This window comes from Barbus barbus (assembly GCF_936440315.1).
Source record: "Barbus barbus genome assembly, chromosome: 30".
NCBI classification, from domain to species: Eukaryota; Metazoa; Chordata; class Actinopteri; order Cypriniformes; family Cyprinidae; genus Barbus; species Barbus barbus.
This window is the reverse complement of record NC_136758.1, coordinates 13,645,796-13,667,134: the sequence shown is the minus strand read 5'-3', so window position 1 is coordinate 13,667,134 and position 21,339 is coordinate 13,645,796. Positions and strand designations below refer to the sequence as shown.

The window sequence follows — 21,339 nt, the reverse complement described above, 5'->3', positions numbered from 1 at the left end:
ATAAAATAGTTATTTTAAATTGTAATAATATTTCACAATATTACTGTTTTTACTGCATTTTGATTAAATAAATGCAGCCTTGATGAGAAGATGAACAAAATTTGGGGACGAGTGTAACTGTCGTGACTTTCCATTTCTGTAATTTTCTAATTGCTTCAAGTTTGAGGCAATTCAATGAATTTACAGTTGAAGAACTGAAGCTCTATCTCACCTGCCAGTTCCTTGTTCTTTGGCTGTAAGGGCTATTGGTTTGATGACGGAATAGTCAGTGTGTTTCACAAAAGCGGATATGTTTCCTGTATGTGGTTCTGGTTGGAAGCGAGCAAGACGAAGATGACACAGTGGCCCACTGCTGAGCACTACAGGACTGGTCAGGTGGAAACTACATCTGTCAGCAGCGAAATGAGTCGAGGTGGGCTTTAGTAACAGAAAATGACCTGTTGAAGGACAGAAAACTATTACTAGACTGCCAGTGATTATACAGACAATTGATAAATTGAAAAAAATAATCAACCAGCTATTGTTTGAATTGTGTGTCAAAATATAATGACGTTATTATCAATACCATCCGTTTTTCCAGTGGAATAATCTTTGATTGGCTGGACTCCCCATCTATTGTATCTGTGTTGCTGTGGTGATGTGACATACCAGTCCCCTTCAGTGCTGTGATTGGATAACGTCCACGAACATGGAGATTCAAAATCACAGAAGAAAACTGTGGAAAGATGAAGTAACTCTATATTAGGAGGTTAAAGGAACTCAAACTGCAATGGCAAAATAATGACCAGCTGTAAAATACATACTACAAGCTGATTTCCAGAAACAATTTTTAAATTTGAATAAAATAAAACTAAAAGACTTTCAAATCACATGAGCCAATATTTTATTCACAATAGAAAATATATAACATTATAGATGTTTAAAAAGAAATGTTTCAATTTTATGCACAAAATTAGCTCATTTCAAATTTGATGCCTGCTACAGGTCTCAAAATAGTTGGGACGTGGGCATTGTTTACCGTGGTGTAGCAATTCCTCTTCTTTTCAAAACAGTTTGAAGACATCTGGGCATCGAGGTTATGAGTTTCTGGAGTTTTGGTGTTGGAATTTGGTCCCATTCTTGTCTGATATAGGTTTCCAGCTGCTGAACAGACGTCGTCTTTGGCATATTTTACGTTTAATGCCAATTCAGCACCCGGACTCTTCTACTATGAAGCCATGCTGTGGTAATAACTGAAGTATGTGGTTTTGCATTGTCCTACTGAAATACACGTCGTCTGGAGGGGAGCATATGTTGCTCTAAAACCTTTATGTACACATTTCAGTGTTCATAGTGCCTTCCAAAACATGCAAGCTGCCCATACCGTATCCACTTATGCACCCCCATACCATTAAAGATGCTGGCTTTTGAACTGAATGCTGATAACACGCTGGAAGGTCTCCCTCCTCTCTGACCAAAGAACACTTTTCCACTTTGAAATGAACCTTGGCCCACAGGACACGACGGCGCTTCTGGACCATGTTCACATATGACTTCCTTTTTACTTGATAGAGCTTTAGTTGGCATCTGCAGATGGCACGGCAGATTGTGTTTACCGACAGTGGTTTCTGGAAATATTCCTGAGCCCATTTAGTAATGCCAATGACAGAATCATGCCGATGAGTGATGCAGTGTCGTCTGAGGGCCCGAAGACCACGGGCATCCAACAAAGGTCTTCGGCCTTGTCCCTTACGAACCAGATTTCTCCAGTTTCTCTGAATCTTTTGATGATGTTATGCACTGTAGATGATGAGATTTGCAAAGTCTTTGCAATTTGACGTTGAGGAACGTTGTTTTTAAATTATTACACAATCTTTTTTACGCACTCTTTCACAGATTGGAGAGCCTCTGCCCATCTTTACTTCTGAGAGACTCTGCCTCTCTAAGACATTCCTTTTATAGCTGATCATGTTACAGACCTGATGTTATTTAACTTAATTAGTTGCTAGATGTTCTCCCAGCTGAATCTTTTCAAAATTTCTTGCTTTTTCAGCCCTTTGTTGCCCCTGTGCGAACTTTTTTGAGACCTGTAGTAGGCATCAAATTTGAAATGAGCTCATTTAGTGTATAAAAGTGTAAAATTTCTCTGTTTAAACATTTGTTATGTTCTCTATGTTCTATCGTGAATAAAATATTGGCTCATGTGACTTGAAATACTTTTAGTTTTCACTTTATTCAAATTTTTTTTAAAAATGTCACAACATTTCTGGAATTCGAGTTGTAATCAAAATAGAGAAATTATAAATACATATATATTAGCAACCCATAGGCATAACTGTCTTAAATAAAACTGAATAATACTATATGGAAACATAAAACATTTTACCACAAGTATTGTATTGTATAGTGATCCTATACATAATTCACTTGCTGAAAGGCAAATAATTCTTACAGTACCAGAGCTAGGTAGTAACTGATTACATGTAATCTGTATTATGCAACCTGTTTCCGAAAATTAAGCACTTGTAATTGGACTAAATTACACTTTAAAATACTCGTAATCAGACTACAGTTCAATTTTTATGGATTACATTATTGCATATTATTTTCACAATAGCAATAATTCACAAATTCACCAACTTTTTTGTCATCTGATCCTCTTTAACCTAATATATTTTTATTTGAAGTGCACCTGAAATTTTAAAATAATAAAAATATTTTAAAAATATTTTAGTTTATTGTTTATGATCACATGACATGCACGTAAAAAAAATAAAATATTTCATTTTTCAGTAAGTGTTTTGATTCGCTTTACAATTATTTGTTTATTTCTTATGATTTAATTAATTATTAGCTTTTCATTAAACCCACAAACCCCCTGCAGTTCCTTCACAAACCAAGTTTGGGAAACCTTGAAGTAATATAATGTTTAATGCACTTCATGTTTTTGTTAACAACAAAATAATATATATATTTTCTTAAAATAAGAATATATTTTCTTACTCTTTGCATTTTTATATCAATATCGTACAATATTATCCCATTTAAATCAATGTGAAAAATGAAGTAGGTCAAAAGTAATCGAAAAGTAATCTAAAGTAGTCTGTTTTTATTATATAAAATGTGTAATGTAATTACATTACTAACTACAGTTTTTGTCATGTATTTGTAATCTACCCAGCTCTGTAAGCTACACTGTGCTCTTATAAAGTATGTATGTAAATATTAATCATGTTAATATCAATAAATATAAAATGATATTTCACAAAAACACAGGAAAGTATTCAGAAATGCTGATTTGGTAACTTTTTTATTATTATCAATAATGAAAACAGTTGTTCTTCTTAATATTTTTGTACAAACTGTGACATTTTTTTCAGGATTCTTTGATGAATCCAAAGTTCAAACAAACAGCATTTATTAGATGTTTTCACCCCCCCGATAACATTATAAATATCTTTACTGTCACTTTCCACCAATTTATTACATCCTTGTTGAATAAATGTAGTTATAATATATATGTATACAATGAATTCCCTAAAACTGCCCTTTCCAATATTGTCTGTCAGGAATCAAAATGTGAAAGAAAAAGCACAAAAAACTTGAAAGAAATTGGGTTCAGTGGTAGGATCACACTGGAATGGCCTCAAGAGAAAGTAATTAAACTGTTTTTTACTCTCTGTTCCTCTAAAGTATGTCCAAAAATGCAAAACCTTATGATAAAATTAAATAATAAGGACAAGGGCATGTCAGTTTGGACAGTTGAGGGCATTCTGTTTGTCATCAGGCATTCCAGTGGAAAAACACAGACAAGTTGTCTTTGGAATCATGTAAGGCTATTGATGAAGAAAGACCACAACAAGGGAAACCACAAAAAGCCCCTGGGTGGAATACTTAACAAGATCAATGTTTCTTCTCTGCTCAGTGTAGTAACTGAAATGACAAACTCCATTTAGGAAAAAAATACTGTGAAACAAAAAGGAAGAAAACAACTGCTGAAGGATTTACACTCACTGTCTTCTAAAGGACTGGAATCGAGAGGATTTGGATGCAATGGATCTTCTACTGCTCTTTCCAACAGAGCACAACTGCTCCTGACAACTGAGGAAAGACGAGAAGAATAAAGGTCAAACACACCATCAGAGAAGGTCCTTGTTCTTTTATGACATGATTTAATAAATAATAGGACCAGTCAGTTTTAAGAACAGCCTTCAGATTAAAGAACCAACATCTTTGACTGAAGATCAGTGATTTTTGGTTTGATTATCTCTATGCTAGTAGTAGCCAAAAAAACCCAGGAAGCTTCATGACATTTTAGGATCTGCATAGTGGTTTTGCACACAGGCAACATTATGTGCAGTTCTTGTGTTTTATCAATGAAGCATTCATTTCAAGCAGCTGGATACAGTGCTGAGTGTTCTAACAATCAGCAAACATTCCATTTATCAGCTAACATTCATCATCAGCACTCACGGCTATATATGTGTCAAATAAATTAATTCATTAAAACATGAAATTAAAGATTTAACAAGACACCTTAATATTAGATGTATTTTCATGTTTATTCTTATAAATTATACACAGTTTCTTGTTTTGCATAGGACATAGTTGAAACAACATCTTACTTCAGTCTTTAGTCTCTAAAGTTTGCCTCCCTAAAACAACAGCTGTTTCTTTTCGGATAAGCACTGGATTGTGAGGCAGGCCACCTTTCAAGTTATGTCATTTATTATAACAGCACATTAAAAGAAAAATACTAAAATGTCAACTTTTCTTCTTGCATATAGTGGCACATTCCAGGGAAAAAAAGTCATTTTCCATATACAGGCATAAAGATGGTCAGCATTTTGTTTTAGGCATTTTACCACACGTCATTTTTAAAAAAAAAATTTTTTTAAGATCTAGAGAGGTTGCCAAAGCAAAGTAAACGAAAGAACAGGGAAACTCAGTCCATTCAATTATTAAAACATAAAAACATTTGATGAAAGTTCATTATCACAGCAATGGATTACAGTGTGCCAAAATCAGCTCTGTAATGAATATGCTTTGCCAATTATGACCCACACTTACACAATCACTGGTGTACACTTATTCCAGTCATGTCCCGACCTAAACCAGATCTGTTTGATGGGGTTTAAAATGAACTCCTTCTTCTGAAATATTCCCTTGATTTCAATGGTGTCAACTGTGTTAAGTTAAAAAGAAAAGCTTCTGACAGAATGCTAATGAAGATGGGAATCCATGAAGCAGGATTTACAAAAAACATATCAGTGACTTTAATGTTTAGATAATGTTTAAAGTTATTAGATGAACCAAATACTGTACAATCATAATTTCTGTGACATTTATGATATTAAATAGCAGATAAGTTTGTCATATCAGATAACTATGCCAATCTTTCTGGAAATATATTTTGAACCGCTGAAGTTAGCAGGCCCTGATTAATTGAAAAACTGTAAACAAGACATACTTGCAGTGCATGTAAAAAATATTTCTAAAACCAATAAAATGGCAAATAATTCATACAAAAACAAATTCCTTGGCCAATCAATGGTCATGGTACATTCGGCACAAGAGCAAAACACTTACAAAAAAGTGCCATTCTAAATCAAACTGATGACGTTATAACCGATGACATGAGTGACACAATGGCTTCCTTTTCATCTGAAAGTTTCAAGCATGGAAATAAATAGCCTGGGAAGATACTTAAAAAGAATCAATAAGGCAAATTTTAGCAACAAATGGGACTACAAGTGTGTGTGTGTGTGTGTAAGGACTCAAATGGTCAAAAGGTCAAGATTCATAAATGCTCAATCAAAGCCATATAGCCAATGGGGAATTTGTCATGTGATAAAATCATGTGATTTACTGCTAAATATACAAACAGACTGCAGCTGCCAAAAGGATCATTATGGGCAAGTTAGCTAAATTTCAAGCCTCATAAAATTAACTGCAAATGAACATCCTATTTCCAGTAAATGACACAAAAAGGGTCTATATTCCTGACGAATTAGTCACACTATCAGAAATAAACTAAATATAAGTACAGGCTATGTAATCCAAGAAATGCCCTAATACTTTAAACTTAACTTATGATTAGTCAACAAATATTGACTAATAAAAGACTGACTGCACTGCAAGCTGCAGTTTGGCTGTATAAGTGCAAAGGTTTCTATTAGTACCTCAAAAAAAAAAAGTTCCGTTTACAAGCAAGTTCTAGGCTGCCACTGTATGAGTAGTTTAGATGAAGAAATAGTTGCCAGATTTGTCAAGTTCAGCCATGTCAGTGACACTGAATCTTTGAAAGACATTACAGTGTTTAGTTCAAACACAACTGTCAAGCACAACTGTATTTACATCAGTGAATATTAAAGTGGGTTTATTTTTGTCAATTTCTGTATGGACACATACTTTAAAATTTTTACTACATAAAAAGTATTGGACATTTCTACCATTGGCTAGGCCTATTTTACTGAACATGCAATAGTGGGGCATGTTACACAGTATACAAGTTGCCACAATATAACCTTAGTATAGACGTTTCACCAATATTCAAACAGTAAAATAATTATGAAAAAAAAAAACAAGTCAGACAAAAGCCCTAAACACACTGCACAATTTTCGGCTGTCCCAGACTTAAGACTGTCATCGTGAAACAATCGTGGCGAATCCGAAATTGCTGCAATTGCTTCACGATGCCAGTCTTTCGTCTGGGACAGCTGAAAATCGTACAGTGTGTTTCGGGGTTGATGGTCGACTGTAGCTGAACGTTAGACCATCAATGAATTTCTGTTAGCAGTTTTCACTGTGTTCTGCACTGTCGGCAGTAGTTGGACCACGGCACTAGCGGCAGCGGCAGCTTTTTGGCTGATTGAGCATGTTGAATTGAAACAGATCACTCTGATTGACTGTTCAGCTCAGTGAACCAGTGCATGAGAAAAAAGTGAAAATGATGAAAGTGAGCAAACTCAAAAATCTGCTGAAGCTGGTTGCCTTAAAATTTTAAGTTGGCTCAACATTTATTTTTTTTTGACAGTGTGTAGTCGTTGCAGTGTGTTCAAGTGATACTTTTTAGTCCAGACATATGCAAAAACAAGGCAATAACACAGTCAACTGTCGCTGGAAGTTTTTTCGAGACAGTATGATTTGTCAAATAAATAATTCTTTAAAAATAAAGGTGCTTAAAAAGGTTCTTCACAGCGATGTCATAGAAGAACCATTTGTGGTTCCACAAAGAAACATTTAGTCAAAGGTTCTTTAAAGAACCATCTCTTTCTTACCTTTTTATAATCTGAAGAACCCTCTTTGACAAAAAAGAACCTTTTGTGAAACAGAAAGATTCTTCAGATGTTATATATCAAAGGTTCTTTATGGAACCATTTAGACAAAAATTAATGGTTAATCTCTGGCATCGTTAAGCATCTTTTTTTTGAATGTGGACCAGACATATACTGATATGCCTGGACTTGATAGACAAAAGTCTGGCTCTGTGAGTTTGCAGATTTATTGAAGTATGAATATGAAATAATGAATATCTGAACTTCTGTGAGGAGCCAATAAACCATGAACAGTATACCATGCTGGTTTTTCAGTGAAGGTTAAAACTAAGAAATCTTGAGCCATTACATGGAAATCTCCAGATGAAGGAATCTCTCATGTGTAATTCTATATACATTTCTAATGGCTCAAGATTTTAACCTCAAGTTAACCTGCTTTTATCTAGGGGGTCCGTCCTTCAGCAGGAGCAATATATAAATATTTATTTAAAGCTTCCTTCTTTTCAGATTCTTATTTACAGCATTATCTTAATAGGCTGTATATTAACTTATTGGGAGAAAACCGGTAGTTCTATGTGAAATAAAGACATTTGAGCACCCCCCCCCCCCCCCCATATGGCATGATCATAACACCTCTGCGAATATTCGACTGTGAGATTGGGATTCGAATCAGGCTCCTCCTATCAAAGTATTGAATTATCGACTATTCGGGGTCACTCCTAAAGAGTAGGTAACAGTACGTATATCTGTTTCTGTTCCAGGTGACACAATGAAGACAAGGGCATGGATGCTGACATCGGACGGATTATGCTGAAGATGCTTCTTGCACTCTGGAATTTACCAAGTCATTTCTACATAACATTGTACTTGAGGGCTTGTTTTTTTATTTGGTGGGTTAAACAAGGAATGTTTGGATGTGTTGGGATTTTGTGAGCCGCCCAGGACCACAGCAGCCAAGTGAGGACGACCCCCTTCTCTCCTCAAACAAGTGGTGTGGAGACCAAACAAGCTGTGCTGGAGACCAGAGAGGAAGCTGTTTTTAAAAGGATGCTCCATCCTCTGCAAACAGTATGAAGTTATGTACATACTTTTGTGCAAATGCTCTGACTGGATAAATCACACACCTCTACTTTGTTGCAGGACTGTTCTTGACTTTGTGTTTGTGATGGAAATGTTTTTAAGCTGCTGTTATTTAAATGGTTAGGGTTAATATCACCTTGTTCTGTAACTTTTTGGTCTGTACTGCAACAGCGGTGACCCACTGAATGTGGTGATTGGGAACTGACACCTTTTTCATCCAACCTGAAAGAAACTAACAGCTTTCCTCTCTGCCTTTTTGTTTATAGGTACTTCTTGTGCATCAATCCAGAGACGGCAGAGAGGACATATCAACCAGCAAGTCTGTACACTGATCAGGAAACTCACTGACTTTGAATGGATGTCAATCTAGTGTGTAAGCAATGTTCCAACGCCAATATGGACAAACTCAACTCTGGCTTTGTGTTAAGCTAGTCATGCACTAAGATGATCACTGAATATGTTCTATAGTGTGTCCTGGTTCAATGGAGAGAAGCATGACCGTCTGAACCTCTTTGCTGGAAAGTTTAGACAGAATTTATTAAACTGCAAAATAAATGTGTACAATTAATTGTTTTTGTGTTTATTTGAATTGAACACATTTCCAGTGTTATGGGTTAACAGATAAAATGTAAAAATTACAGTATTTTATAATAACTTAAAAGTACATTTTAAATTAAAAGTTTTTAATTAACAATAAATTTTATAGTAAATTAAAAACACAATACTGGCTACTGAGTTGCATTACTATTACAGTTTACACTGTAATTCTACAGCAGAATACAGCCGAATTTTTGAGTTCTCAACGTCTTGTTTTAAGTTTATACATCAAAAAGTTGAGAATCTCCTACAAAAATAAGTTGAGAGAACTCAAAAATCTGCTGAAGCTGGTTGCCTTAAAATTTTAAATTTGTAACTTTTTTTTTTACAGTGTGTAGTCGTTGCAGTGTGTTCAAGTGATACTTTTTAGATTTGTCAAAAAAAGCACTCTTAAAAATAAAGGTGCTTAAAAAGGTTCTTCACAGCGATGTCATAGAAGAACCATTTGTGGTTCCACAAAGAAACATTTAGTCAAAGGTTCTTTAAAGAACCATCTCTTTCTTACCTTTTTATAATCTGAAGAACCCTCTTTGACAAAAAATAACCTTTTGTTAAACAGAAAGGTTCTTCAGATGTTATTTATTAAAGGTTCTTTATGGAACCATTTAGACAAAAAAGCATCTAAGCATCTTTTTTTTGAATGTGGACTAGAGGTATACTGATATGCCTGGACTTGATAGACAAAAGTCTGGCTCTGTGAGATGAATTTTCATCCAGTTTGCAGATTTATTGAAGTATGAATATGAAATAATGAATATCTGAACTTCTGTGAGGAGCCAATAAACCATGAACAGTATACCATGCTGGTTTTTCAGTGAAGGTTAAAACTAAGAAATCCTGAGCCATTACATGGAAATCTCCAGATGAAGGAATCTCTCATGTGTAATTCTATATACATTTCTAATGGCTCAAGATTTTAACCTCAAGTTAACCTGCTTTTATCTAGGGGGTCCGTCCTTCAGCAGGCGCAACTAATTTGCACTTATTTTGCTCTGCCAAGAGAGCACTCTGTGTTTGATTTGCATGTGTGACAGTCTTCGGATTTGTATCCAAGTGGTGAAGCATGGCATCTGGCCTACCTGTTCCACCCAGTTTAGGGCAAAAGAGGAACATCTGACAGCTGGGCTTCGTTAAGCGCACACTCTCAGAAGAGTGCTGTCACTCCTCACCAACATGATACACAGCACAGCGTGCAGCTGACTCATCTGCTGATAGTGCCCAAGTCTGTCCAAGCCTTATACTCTTTCTTCCTCTGAGAGGATAATGTCGACTCTTAATACTCTCTATTTCAGCTGAGAGGCGCACAGGCAATCCTCACCACTAATGTCTGATGCTGTGGAGGAGCCATTCAATGTGGGTTAAAAGGGGTCATGCATTTTCAGATCTTGATATTATGTTTCTAAGGTTAGCTTATGAATTAAGAAAACTTTTGCACCAAAAAAGTTTTTTTAATAATGATCATTTTTCATCCTTATTTCCACTATCAAAAACACAACATGTGACGTGTTTTGATGCTTGAGATGGTAAGCGCTGTAATAGAGCCATATATGTTTGAGCCAGATGCAGAAAATGAACCAACACAACCACAGCAACTGTTTCAGCGAGGTAACTGCTCTCCCTTGTTAAAATCTATTATCTATACATAATTCTAAATCAATTATTATAACTAGTTGCCAGATTGCTATATTTATTGATATTTAGACAAAACAGCAGACAAATTGAGAATAATGAAAAAAGAGTCAGTTGTGAAATGAAGAAAACTAACCAAAAAACATTATCATTTAATGGTTTAGGCATGTCACTAATATTTAAACTTAATATTTAAACTGATTTTAAATTTAGAGGGATATGCAAAAAAATTTGAGTTTTTGGTGCAGAGGTGCAGTTTGTCAACATTCAAGGACAGAACAATATCAGATTGCATGTTAAAGGATTTGTAGAGAAAAAAACTCAAACCCTTTTAAATCCCGGCATTTCTAAAGGGTATAAAACAAAAAAATCTAATATTAAACCGCAGAGTTAGCATTAAAGGACACCAGTTATGCAAAATTCCCTTTTACATGTTGTTTGAACATAAATGTGTGTTGGCAGTGTGTTTACACAACCGCACTACAATGATAAAAATCTGCCCACTCCTTTTTTTTAATTCTAATAAATCACAAGCAGTGTTTCACAACAAACGGTTCACAGAATCTGTACAACGTGACATCACTTTGCACAGGCCCCGCCCACGACTGTTGATAGACACTGCCGTATTAGCAGAGACCCCCTCCCCTGAGTGAACAACACACAATCCACCGTTTATCTTCATGCTAGAGCATTTAAAAGCAGCATTCAAGTATGAAATGTCTTCTTATTACAGCTATAGAGGTTATTCATTCCAAAGCAGTGAGCATTTTCTGTTTTTATTCTGTTTGGGTCATGTTATCAGCATAGACAGCAGTATAGGTACTGTAAATTACTGTACACTGCTGACACTTAATACACTGTCACTTAATATAAACATATGATTTATTTTCCAGCTGTTTACCTGCACAGACATAACCAAATGTGCTTTTAAAATGATTTAAGTTGCCATCATTGTAGAGTGTTCCAAATCGTCACTTGGGGTTTTGAAAATCTGATTGTGTCATCCTAATAAAACTCAGGCATTATATCCAATTCTTTTTGTATTTTAACGCAAATACTGAATATTAATAGCATGTTTAATAGCAGTTAAGAAAAAAATCGTACAGTCCTTTTCAATACATTCCTAACAACAATATAATGAGCATATACATGTTTATGAAGAAGATCATAAACAAAAAGGTTGAAGAAGAGACATATGTAGGCCATTAATGAATGTTCACAAGCCACTACTGCAACTCTAAACCATGTTGTCAGCACATATTTTCTCCATAAATGTAGCTTAATTGTAGCACTTAGTGAAGATCACAGAACATGCTTTTGGGTTTGTTTGGGACTTTGAGGCAGTTTTGGGAGTCTAGAAAGATGTGTTGCTATTTAGATGAGTAGAAAAGACACAAATTCAACTAATCATGGAAAGATTTTGCTCTGTTTGACACACTAACAACCATCTGATCGAGTTTTGATTTGAAACTCAAAATCCTAGGCATGGCTGCATTTATTTGACCATTTTTTACAGCACAAAAGTACATTTAGTAATTTAGCAGACGATTTTATCCAAAGCGACATACAAATGAGGACAATGGAAGCAATCAAAATCAACAAAAGAGCAATGATATGCATGTGCTATAAAATGTCTCAGTTAGCTTAAGGCAGTACACGTAGCAAGGTTTGCTTGTTTTGTTTTTTTAATTATATAATAAATAAAAAGAAAACAGATAGAATAGAAAAAGAAAAGTGCAAGCTATAGTGTTAGAGACCTTTTTTGCTTTTGTTAATTCTATAATAAATAAACAGAAAACAAATAGATAGAATACAAAAACATTAGAAAAGCTAGTGTTAGTTGTTTTGTTTTTTTAAGAATAGAATTAGAATAGAGAGAGCCAGAGTTAGAGGGTCAAATAAAGATGGAAGAGATGTGTTTTCAGCCGATTCTTGAAGATGGCTAAGGAGTCAGCTGCTCGGATTGAGCTGGGCAGGTCATTCCACCAGGAGGGAACATTTAATTTAAAAGTCTGTGAAAGTGATTTTTTGCCTCTTTGGGATGGCACAATATAGTGACGTTCACTTGCAGAACGTAAGCTTCTAGAGGGCACATAAATCTGAAGTAAGGAATTTAGGTAAAGGGGTGCAGAGCCAGTGGTGGTTTTGTTGGCAAACATTAATGTCTTAAATTTTATGCGAGAAGCTATTGGTAGCCAGTGCAAATTGATAAACGGAGGTGTGACGTGCATTATTTTTGGCTCATTAAAAAATTATCTTGTTGCTGTGATTAATTGTAAAGGTTTGATAGAACTGGCTGAAAGACCTAACAAGAGAGCATTGCAATAGTCCAACCTGGACAGAACAAGAGCTTGAACAATTAGTTGTGAAGCATGTTCCAAAAGAAAGGGCCTGATCTTATTGATGTTGTATAAAGCAAGGACCGGGCAGTTTTAGCAATGTGAGAAAGTCAGCTGATCATCAATCATAACTCCAAGGTTTCTGGCTGTTTTTGAAGGAGTTATGGTTGATGTGCCTAACTGGATGGTGAAATTGTGATGGGTTTGCTGTTAGATGTTGTGACTTAGATACCTCACCTCTCCACGATATCTTAAAGGACCTATCTGAGAGGTAAGACTCAAACCACTGGAGTGCGGTTCCTGAGATGCCCTTTACCCATAGGGTTGACAGGAGGATCTGGTGTTAACCAGTTAACCGTGTCAAAAGCAGCAGACAGATCCAGCAAGATAAGTATTGAAGATTTGGAATCCGCTCATGCAAGTCTGAGGGTTTCAGCAACTGAGAGCAAGGCAGTCTCGGTTGAATGTCCACTTCTGAAACCAGACTGGTTGCTGTCGAGGAGGTTGATCTGCGTGAGAAAGGCAGAGACTTGGTTTAACACAGCTCGTTCAAGTGTTTTAGCAATGAAAGGAAGAAGGGAAACCAGTCTGTAGTTCTCTGAAAGAAATGGGTTAAGGGTGGGTTTCTTAAGTAGTGGGGTTATACGAGCCTGTCTAAATGCTGAGGGAAAAACATCAGTGTGAAGTGATGTGTTAATGACAGAGGTGGGTAGAGTACCCAAAAACTGTACTCAAGTAAAAGTAAAAGTACTTCTAGAAATATTTACTCAAGTAAAAGTAAAAGTAATAGTCTGAATAGTTACTTGAGTAAGAGTAAAAAAGTATCGGATAAAAAAACTACTCAAGTAGTTTGTTACTAGTTACTTTGGATCATATAGGTACTGAATATAGTCTATTTTTATTTAGATATATAGATTACATTTATGTAATGTGTATGTGTATACACACACACACACACACACACACACACTGCCGTTCAAAATATATATATATATATAATATATATATATATATATATATATATATATATATATATTAATGTAATTTATTTCAGTGATGCAAATCAGAATTTTCATCAGCCTTTACCCCAGTCTTCAGAGTCACATAATCCTTCAGAAATCATGTTGATTTATTATCAGTGCTGCTCTTTTTAGCTTTCTATTCATCAAAGAATACTGAACAAAATGTCACAGGTTCCAAAAAATATTAAGCAGCAAAACTGTTTCCAACACTGGTAATAAATCAATATATTATAATGATTTCTGAAGGATCATATGACTCCGAAAACTGGAGTAACAGCTGATGAAAATTCTGATTTGCATCACTGAATTATATTTTAAAGTAAATTAATTATGTATTATCCTATAACCTCTGAAAACGCCTCACATGACTGCTCTGAACATAACGAAACAAATGCATATTGACGGATCTTCTGTTCTGCAAAATGTAAACAAATGTAGCCTATATTTTTGCAAGCGTAAATATTGTAAAAATATGAATATTAATTGTGTCTCTGCTGCGCAGAGCTAACGCGGGTTCCGCGGGTGTTAATTTCATACTCTGTGACAGCTTATTTAATGTATAAATTATACATTGTATTTAATGTAAGGTACATGAACAACAAACTGGTAATGTCATAGTGGTATCGTGGCCTATAGGCCTAACGTTACCTGTGGAACAGTAGACAGCACACGCGGTGTTCATCTAATAAAAGATCTTCATATAGCTCTAGCAAACAAGCCTTTGCAGATTTGCTTTCAACTGACTGTAGATCCAAAGCCACGTCTTCAGCGCTCTTGATGTTCTTAAACTCTCTGTTATCTGAGAGAGAACCGCTTCAGAGACTAAGCGCGTGCGGCAGGGAACTGAACGAATCATTCAAACTGATTCTCGAACCGATTCACTGGTTTGCCAACTGGTTTGATAAAGCCTTTAAACAGAATCGACTCAAAAGAATTAATCATTCGCGAATGGGCATCGTTCATTGCCCAGAGAAAAGTAGACGACGCGTTTGGAATAAACCGAAGCATTTTTAACTTGTATTGCATTAAGATACAGTAACGAGAGGAGAGTCGCCCACAGTAACGAAGTAAAAGTACCGTTTTTTCTCTAAAAATATACTTGAGTAAGAGTAAAAGTACCCATTTTAAAATATACTCTAAAAGTATTAGTTACCCAAAAAATGTACTCAAGTAAATGTAACGAAGTAAATGTAACTCGTTACTACCCACCTCTGGTTAATGATGTGAGTGAGTGCAGGTACAACTGCAGGAGAAATGGCTTGAAGGAGATGAGATGGAATAGGATCAAGCGGACAAGTAGTAGGATGATTAGAAAGGGTTAGTTTGGAGACTTCTGCCTCAGAGAGTGAAGAGAAGGATGTGAATGAGTGTAGATTTGTTGATAAGATGTGCTTGACAGATTCAATACTTCACGACTAGCACGTGAACAGGTCTCAGAATTGATGAGAGTCAAACAGGAAGTGACAGCAGAGGGAGCGGCCAGGTTCAGTACTCGGGTGAGGGCTACCTCTGCTGGCTAGACGTTACATATATAAACATACATAAAATGTAGTTTATTATTATTTATGTATTATTTATGATGGCAATGCTGAATTTTCAGCAGCTATTAGTCCAGTCTTCACTGTCACATCCTTCAGAAATCATTCTAATATTCAGATTTTTGCTCAAGAAACATTTATTATTATTATAAATGTTAAAAGTCCAAATGAACTCTCCATCCACCTCTGCAAACAATATGAAACATTATAGCCCTGACTTTTAGTCACAGATTATGTTTCGTTCTGCATCCCTAAAGGGAATTAGCTGATAAAGATGTGCATTATGTTCAAACTAAGCCCTACAATGAAGAACATTTGACTTTTAACAAAAAATATATGGTCAACTGTAATAAAAAATGAAGAGTGAGAGTATGTAAGCCCACTTATCTGAGCCCCCATTCATAAGAGGAAAATCAGGCTTTTGGCATTTGCAAAAAATTTACTCACATAATTGAATTTTTCTTGTAATTGCTTGCAGCTAGGGTCAAATTATCAGAAGGGTTTTAAGATATATTTCATAGTGGGGGGAAAAAACCTCCTACCCCGTTTAAACCCTCAGCATTCACTTCCTGTCTGTACAGTTCTATTATACAGGGGACATTGATAGAAAGCAGGATGTTACTCTGCATCCATTCCACAGAACACCTTTAAAATTTATTTCATTTTGCACGTCTTTACAGATTTATCAGTAAAACATGTAATTGTGATATCTCAGTGAAGTAAGGCACAAAAGATCATTGTGGGCTTTGCAAAGACGGGCCAGCACAGCAGGAACAGCAATTGAGTTAGTATGAATGCTGCGGCTTGCCAAATGAATTCAAGAGAGAAATGAACCAATGAATTCAAGAGAGAAAAGATGAGTTCTACTAAGAATTCTTAGAAAAGAAAGTCATTTTCTGTCTGTAGACCTGAAGACATAATCAGAAATAACATGACATTCTGACACTGATGTTGACTAACTGAAGGCTGCATTATTATTTTTTCGAAATAATTCAGATCAGGCCTACACCATCTATCATGGGATTTGGCTCTGCTTGGACTAAAATCAATTAGAAGATCAAAAAAAAATAGCGGGACTAAACACACATGAGAGCAGTTGTGTCCCTTCGCTTTGGAGAGAGTCTGTTTTCATTCAGTCTTTTGTCCTGTTGCCAGATCACTGCAGAAAAGACTCTCTATCATATATGAGGGAACATCCATCAAAGTTAAATGTTTCAAGCCTTTATTCTGACTGAATCTATTGTTTGTTATTGCAAGGAGCATATATATACTAGTACAGTATGTTATTAACATGATAGCAAGAAAGAAATTGATCACTGTATGTTCAAAGAAATGTTTTGATCACCATATGCAAGACTGACAAATATCACAATTGACCTATCGGTAAGCCCCACCCCCCCTTAGTCTCACTCACTCGGACAAACAAACGGAGTTGCTAACTGTCTTACAATGACAGCAGTCAGAGTGAAAACTTTGTCCCATGATGTTTTTGATCAATTTTGGACACATAAGGGCCATCATTCAAGTGGGACTTAAATATGCCATGGAGGGATACATAAAAGTTTTTAAAATAAGCATGTAAAAATACAGATCACAATGCAAATGGGAGAAGCCTCTTGTCAAGGTCTTCAGGATCACAATGACATCATCCCGGATCAACACTGCTCATGCACCACAGTGTAAGATTCAATCAATTTACATTTAACCAGTTAAATATGGAAGTGTAGACCTTTGTTTATGTGTTTTTGACCAACACTGTACATGATGTGAGAACAGTTCGCTATTTAGGTTTGCACCGTAGCATTGACTCGCTAACTTTAATGTTAGCTATAGTTTTAGCCAGAGATACATTGCTGAAGCACAAGATGACATTAATGTTCTGCTTAAGCAGATGAAAATTGTAACTTAATGAGAGAATGACAACTAGAAAATGAATGTTTTCATCTTCATTGGGATTGGGGTTGAATGCTTAGGGACATTTTGCTCTGTTTTAGTTGGGTTTAGGTAAATGTTTAATTTACCCCAGTCCCATTGTTTTTCCATTTTTGTAGCATAAACACCATCAAACCGATGAAAGCTTTGGATGTTCCAATGTTTCTCTATGGCGCTGAAACCTAAAGATGTCTGAGTTCTGGTCCCCGTGCAACTGATACTCAACTGCCATTGGCTCATCTGCGTTTGAGGGGAGGGGCCAATTGTGACTTCAAGTATCACAGTTACACTTACAAAAAAGTAAATGAATACTTTCATTCAGCAATGATGCATTAAGCTGATCAAAAGTGAAAGTAACGGCATTTATTATATTACAAAAAAAATCTGTTTCAAATAAATGCTGTTCATTTAAACTTTCTATTCATCAAAGAATCCTGAAAAAATGCATCATGTTTCCACTAAAAATATTACGCAGCACAATTATTTTCAACATTGATAATAATAAGGGATGTATCTTGATCACCAAATCAGCATGAAAATTCAGTTTCTTATGCTCATCAAGGCTGGATAAATTAGCATATTAAAAAGATTTCTGAAGGATTGCGCGTGTGTGTGTGTGTGTGTATGTATATATATATATATATATATATATATATATATATATAATTGTAAATATTCTGTAGGCTGTTGTTGTGCATATGGACCATATATTCTAATTTATATTTTTAGAATATCATTAAAAATCTCCTGTGAAAGATTTCATTTATTTTTTATGTTTTATTAAAGTTTATATGTTGTGACATTTTATATGTTGTGGTGTTTCTGTAACCACCATCCTCTCCTGATTCTTTTCACAACTCTATAAAAAAGGGGACCCTTATCAGATTTAATGCCATTGAGAGAACATCACTTGTTAATCATTCAATCATTAACTAGACCGTATCTGAGCTGCTGATAACAATCTACACTGCCAGATGTCAAAAACATCAAGTGATTCATGGACTAATCGTATAAGGTTACTATGTGTGGGTCAGGCAAACCAAAAGGATTGACTGTTCTTTCTGATGTGAAGGATGTATTCAACACATCTTCACTGAACAGGAGTGATGCAACAACAACATTTCAGATTCAATTGCTGCTCTTAAGAAGCCACGGGTCTCTAAAACCACCTTAATATCGATTCACTAAATGTCACAAACCAAATGTCAACAACATGACAAAGTCAAAACAGTCTCCTGAGAGCATCTAAAGAGAGCTGTATACATACACAAGCCCATCTGGACTGCTGCTCCACGGGAATCAAAGTGTTTCATTATTATGTAGTAGGTATAACAGAGGGAACAATAATTACAGGCTAATTGTGTGTGGCTGGCCCTCTTGAGACTGTTTAGATGGATCTTGTGTGAATCTTACAAGTACTTCAAGTATCTGCCCCTTTCTATGGTACACTTTGGTGACCTGCTATCTTTTTACAGGCACAAACCCCATGTTACAGTGAGAACTAATTAGACCATTTAAACCACAGTTTAAACCATTATGCAAGACAAAATTAACAATAAGATGGAAAGAAGGTAGTTGTAAACAAATCAAATGACTTCATTTAAGATGGGGATTTTGGCCTTTGTGCAACATACTGCATGATTTTCTCCCATGACAAAAATAAATAAATGAATGAATGAATGAATAAATAAATTTTAAAAAATCATAAAAAATTTGACTTTTGTGCAATATTGTTACTGCATGATTTTCTCCCCTTACAAAAAACATACATTAAAAATATACAGCATGAAGGGTGTAAATATTCTCAATTCCATTTTTTTTTTACCATTCAAACCTGTAAATCAAAATTAATCAAACAAAGATTTGTTTTATTTGTTTGGTAATTTAGAGAAAATAAATATGAATAAAAGTCCCAAACTAGCTACAACCTAAGTGGGCTTAATTTAGGTATAATTTGCATCCCCATTCTACCATTTCTTCATAATTTTTTTCTCTATGAACTTTTATGTTTAATGTTTTTTGTTTTTTTAAATGTATGTAATGTGCATTTATATTTCATAAAAATTAGTGTAACCTCCAGAGGTTTTTCTAAAGGCCCTCTTCAGATTGTTTGAAGGTTATGCAAAAAAGAAAAAAAAAACTCCTATTTTACGAGTTTCAGACCTCTATTTGTATTATTTGGCTCTATTTTTGGTTATCTATCCATATGGTCAAAAGATGAACAGACAATCAACACAATTTGGGCATGAGCCAGAGATGATAATGATCTCTGACAGCTTAATAAAACATGTGACTGTGAACTGCTTATTTTGGCTATGAGCACAAACACTCTGCTTGCAAGTGACGTTGCAGTGATGCACATTACAACACACTTATTGCACCTCTTTAATGTTCGATGCTAAAAGCAAACACTTTGATCTGTGTTTCGAGATTCAGTCCTGTAATTACTGGACGATTATGCAGCTACCTTGGCAAAGGAAGTCCATTTCACCAGACACACAGTCATGCTGAGCACCACTTATACGTGCAAGCACCCACTTCCCTTCCACAACTAAAACCATCTTTAAGTCAAAGTCGACATATTGTCATTTCAGTAATTCAAGGTATGGGAATAACAAAATGCAGTTTCCTCGGAAACCATGGTGCTGACATTTAACACTGTACTTACAGCATACATTCAACAAAACAATGCTGAAGCTTTTCACAAATTATATTACTGTCACAATGATGTCACCTAAGGCTATATGGTCACTGTTACTATGGTTTCGTGTGTCAGCAGTGTCTCATATGTCAAATTGCAAACAACAAAAAGTAATGATGAAATTGCTCATTTAAAATGTGAGAAACTGATATGACACACATGACAAGGCTGAGCTGTTTTCTCCAATCGCTGAATCGCAAATTCAGCGAGAGTTCACTCAGGAAACTAAAAAATAAATAAGTAAAACATCTCAGCTGAGCTTCCTAAACATCAATGAGATTAAATGGAAAACAAATGGAGACTTTCGTCGACGTATATCCTGCTTCTCAGATTTTTTTAAGCACTCTCACAAAACAAACTTGTTACAATCACTGAAGCTGTGCACACTGAAAAATGAATCACTTACAGTCATATCAGATATTTACAGTTTAGGATGAGAAAATTGGCTCAATGTCAGCGGTAATAATCTAAATTTCTCTGATTGGCCATTGCATTCATAAGCTTAACACAAACACATGTACAAAAATATGTAAAAAGAAATTCGATCAGATCTAAATTTAATGCCGCAATCAACAATTTTCATTTATTTTAAAGTGGGCATGAAATGGAGGTTGCGATCGTCTTTTCTTCCCTATTGTGACATATATCTGAGGGAAATGGCTTTTTGAACAAAACATAGGGCAGGATTTAATTTGGTTCATTGGGAATTGATTGGATCGTTGGATCTGAATCTGGTAGTTATTTTGATTATAGATTATGAGGGCACATGAATTAAAAACAAATAATGATGTGCAAAGATAAATTTATAAAAAATGTTTATTTCAATCAGCTGCATAGGCAGCCACCTCTCTAGATCATCTCCCATTTAGTTAAAATGATCTTCTAAAATAGTCAGTTACAATTTACCCTTATAAAAACACTTTATTAACACTTAATTAAAGTGCTGTAAGAATACAAATGTAGTAAACCTCAGGTGCGACCTTGCCATTTAGGTCAATACGTAATCAGAAATGTGGGGGGTGGGGTCCAACATTCTGCTAGTCTCTGCTTGAGACGGTCTAATGCATATTTCATGTTGCTTGATCTGGCAAGCTATAATGTGATTGGCTAGCTTCATGCTAGCTTTGGCTTTTAACAATCCTGTCTCCATTTAGATAATCAATACATTTGGTTGGATGGAAATTGTGGTTATAAACTTTCCACACATTTTTGGGATGTTTTATATTGTCACAGACCAACACTGCT

At 35.4% G+C, this 21,339-nt stretch overlaps 1 protein-coding gene across 2 annotated transcripts in view; it reads right to left on the bottom strand.

Annotated features, from left to right (window-relative positions):
- The window catches only part of ltk (leukocyte receptor tyrosine kinase), a 54,158-nt gene that overhangs the window by 30,430 nt on the left and 2,389 nt on the right, over nt 1-21,339 (bottom strand). For both annotated transcript variants that reach the window (XM_079386522.1, XM_079386521.1), the window contains exons 2-4: nt 3,994-4,080; nt 566-715; nt 212-437 (exon numbers count right to left, since the gene is read on the bottom strand). Coding sequence is in view for 1 of the 2 variants with exons in the window: in XM_079386521.1 (XP_079242647.1) it covers nt 212-437; nt 566-715; nt 3,994-4,080 (463 nt within the window). In the remaining variant the exon portion in view is untranslated. The remainder of the gene's footprint in view (nt 1-211; nt 438-565; nt 716-3,993; nt 4,081-21,339) is intronic.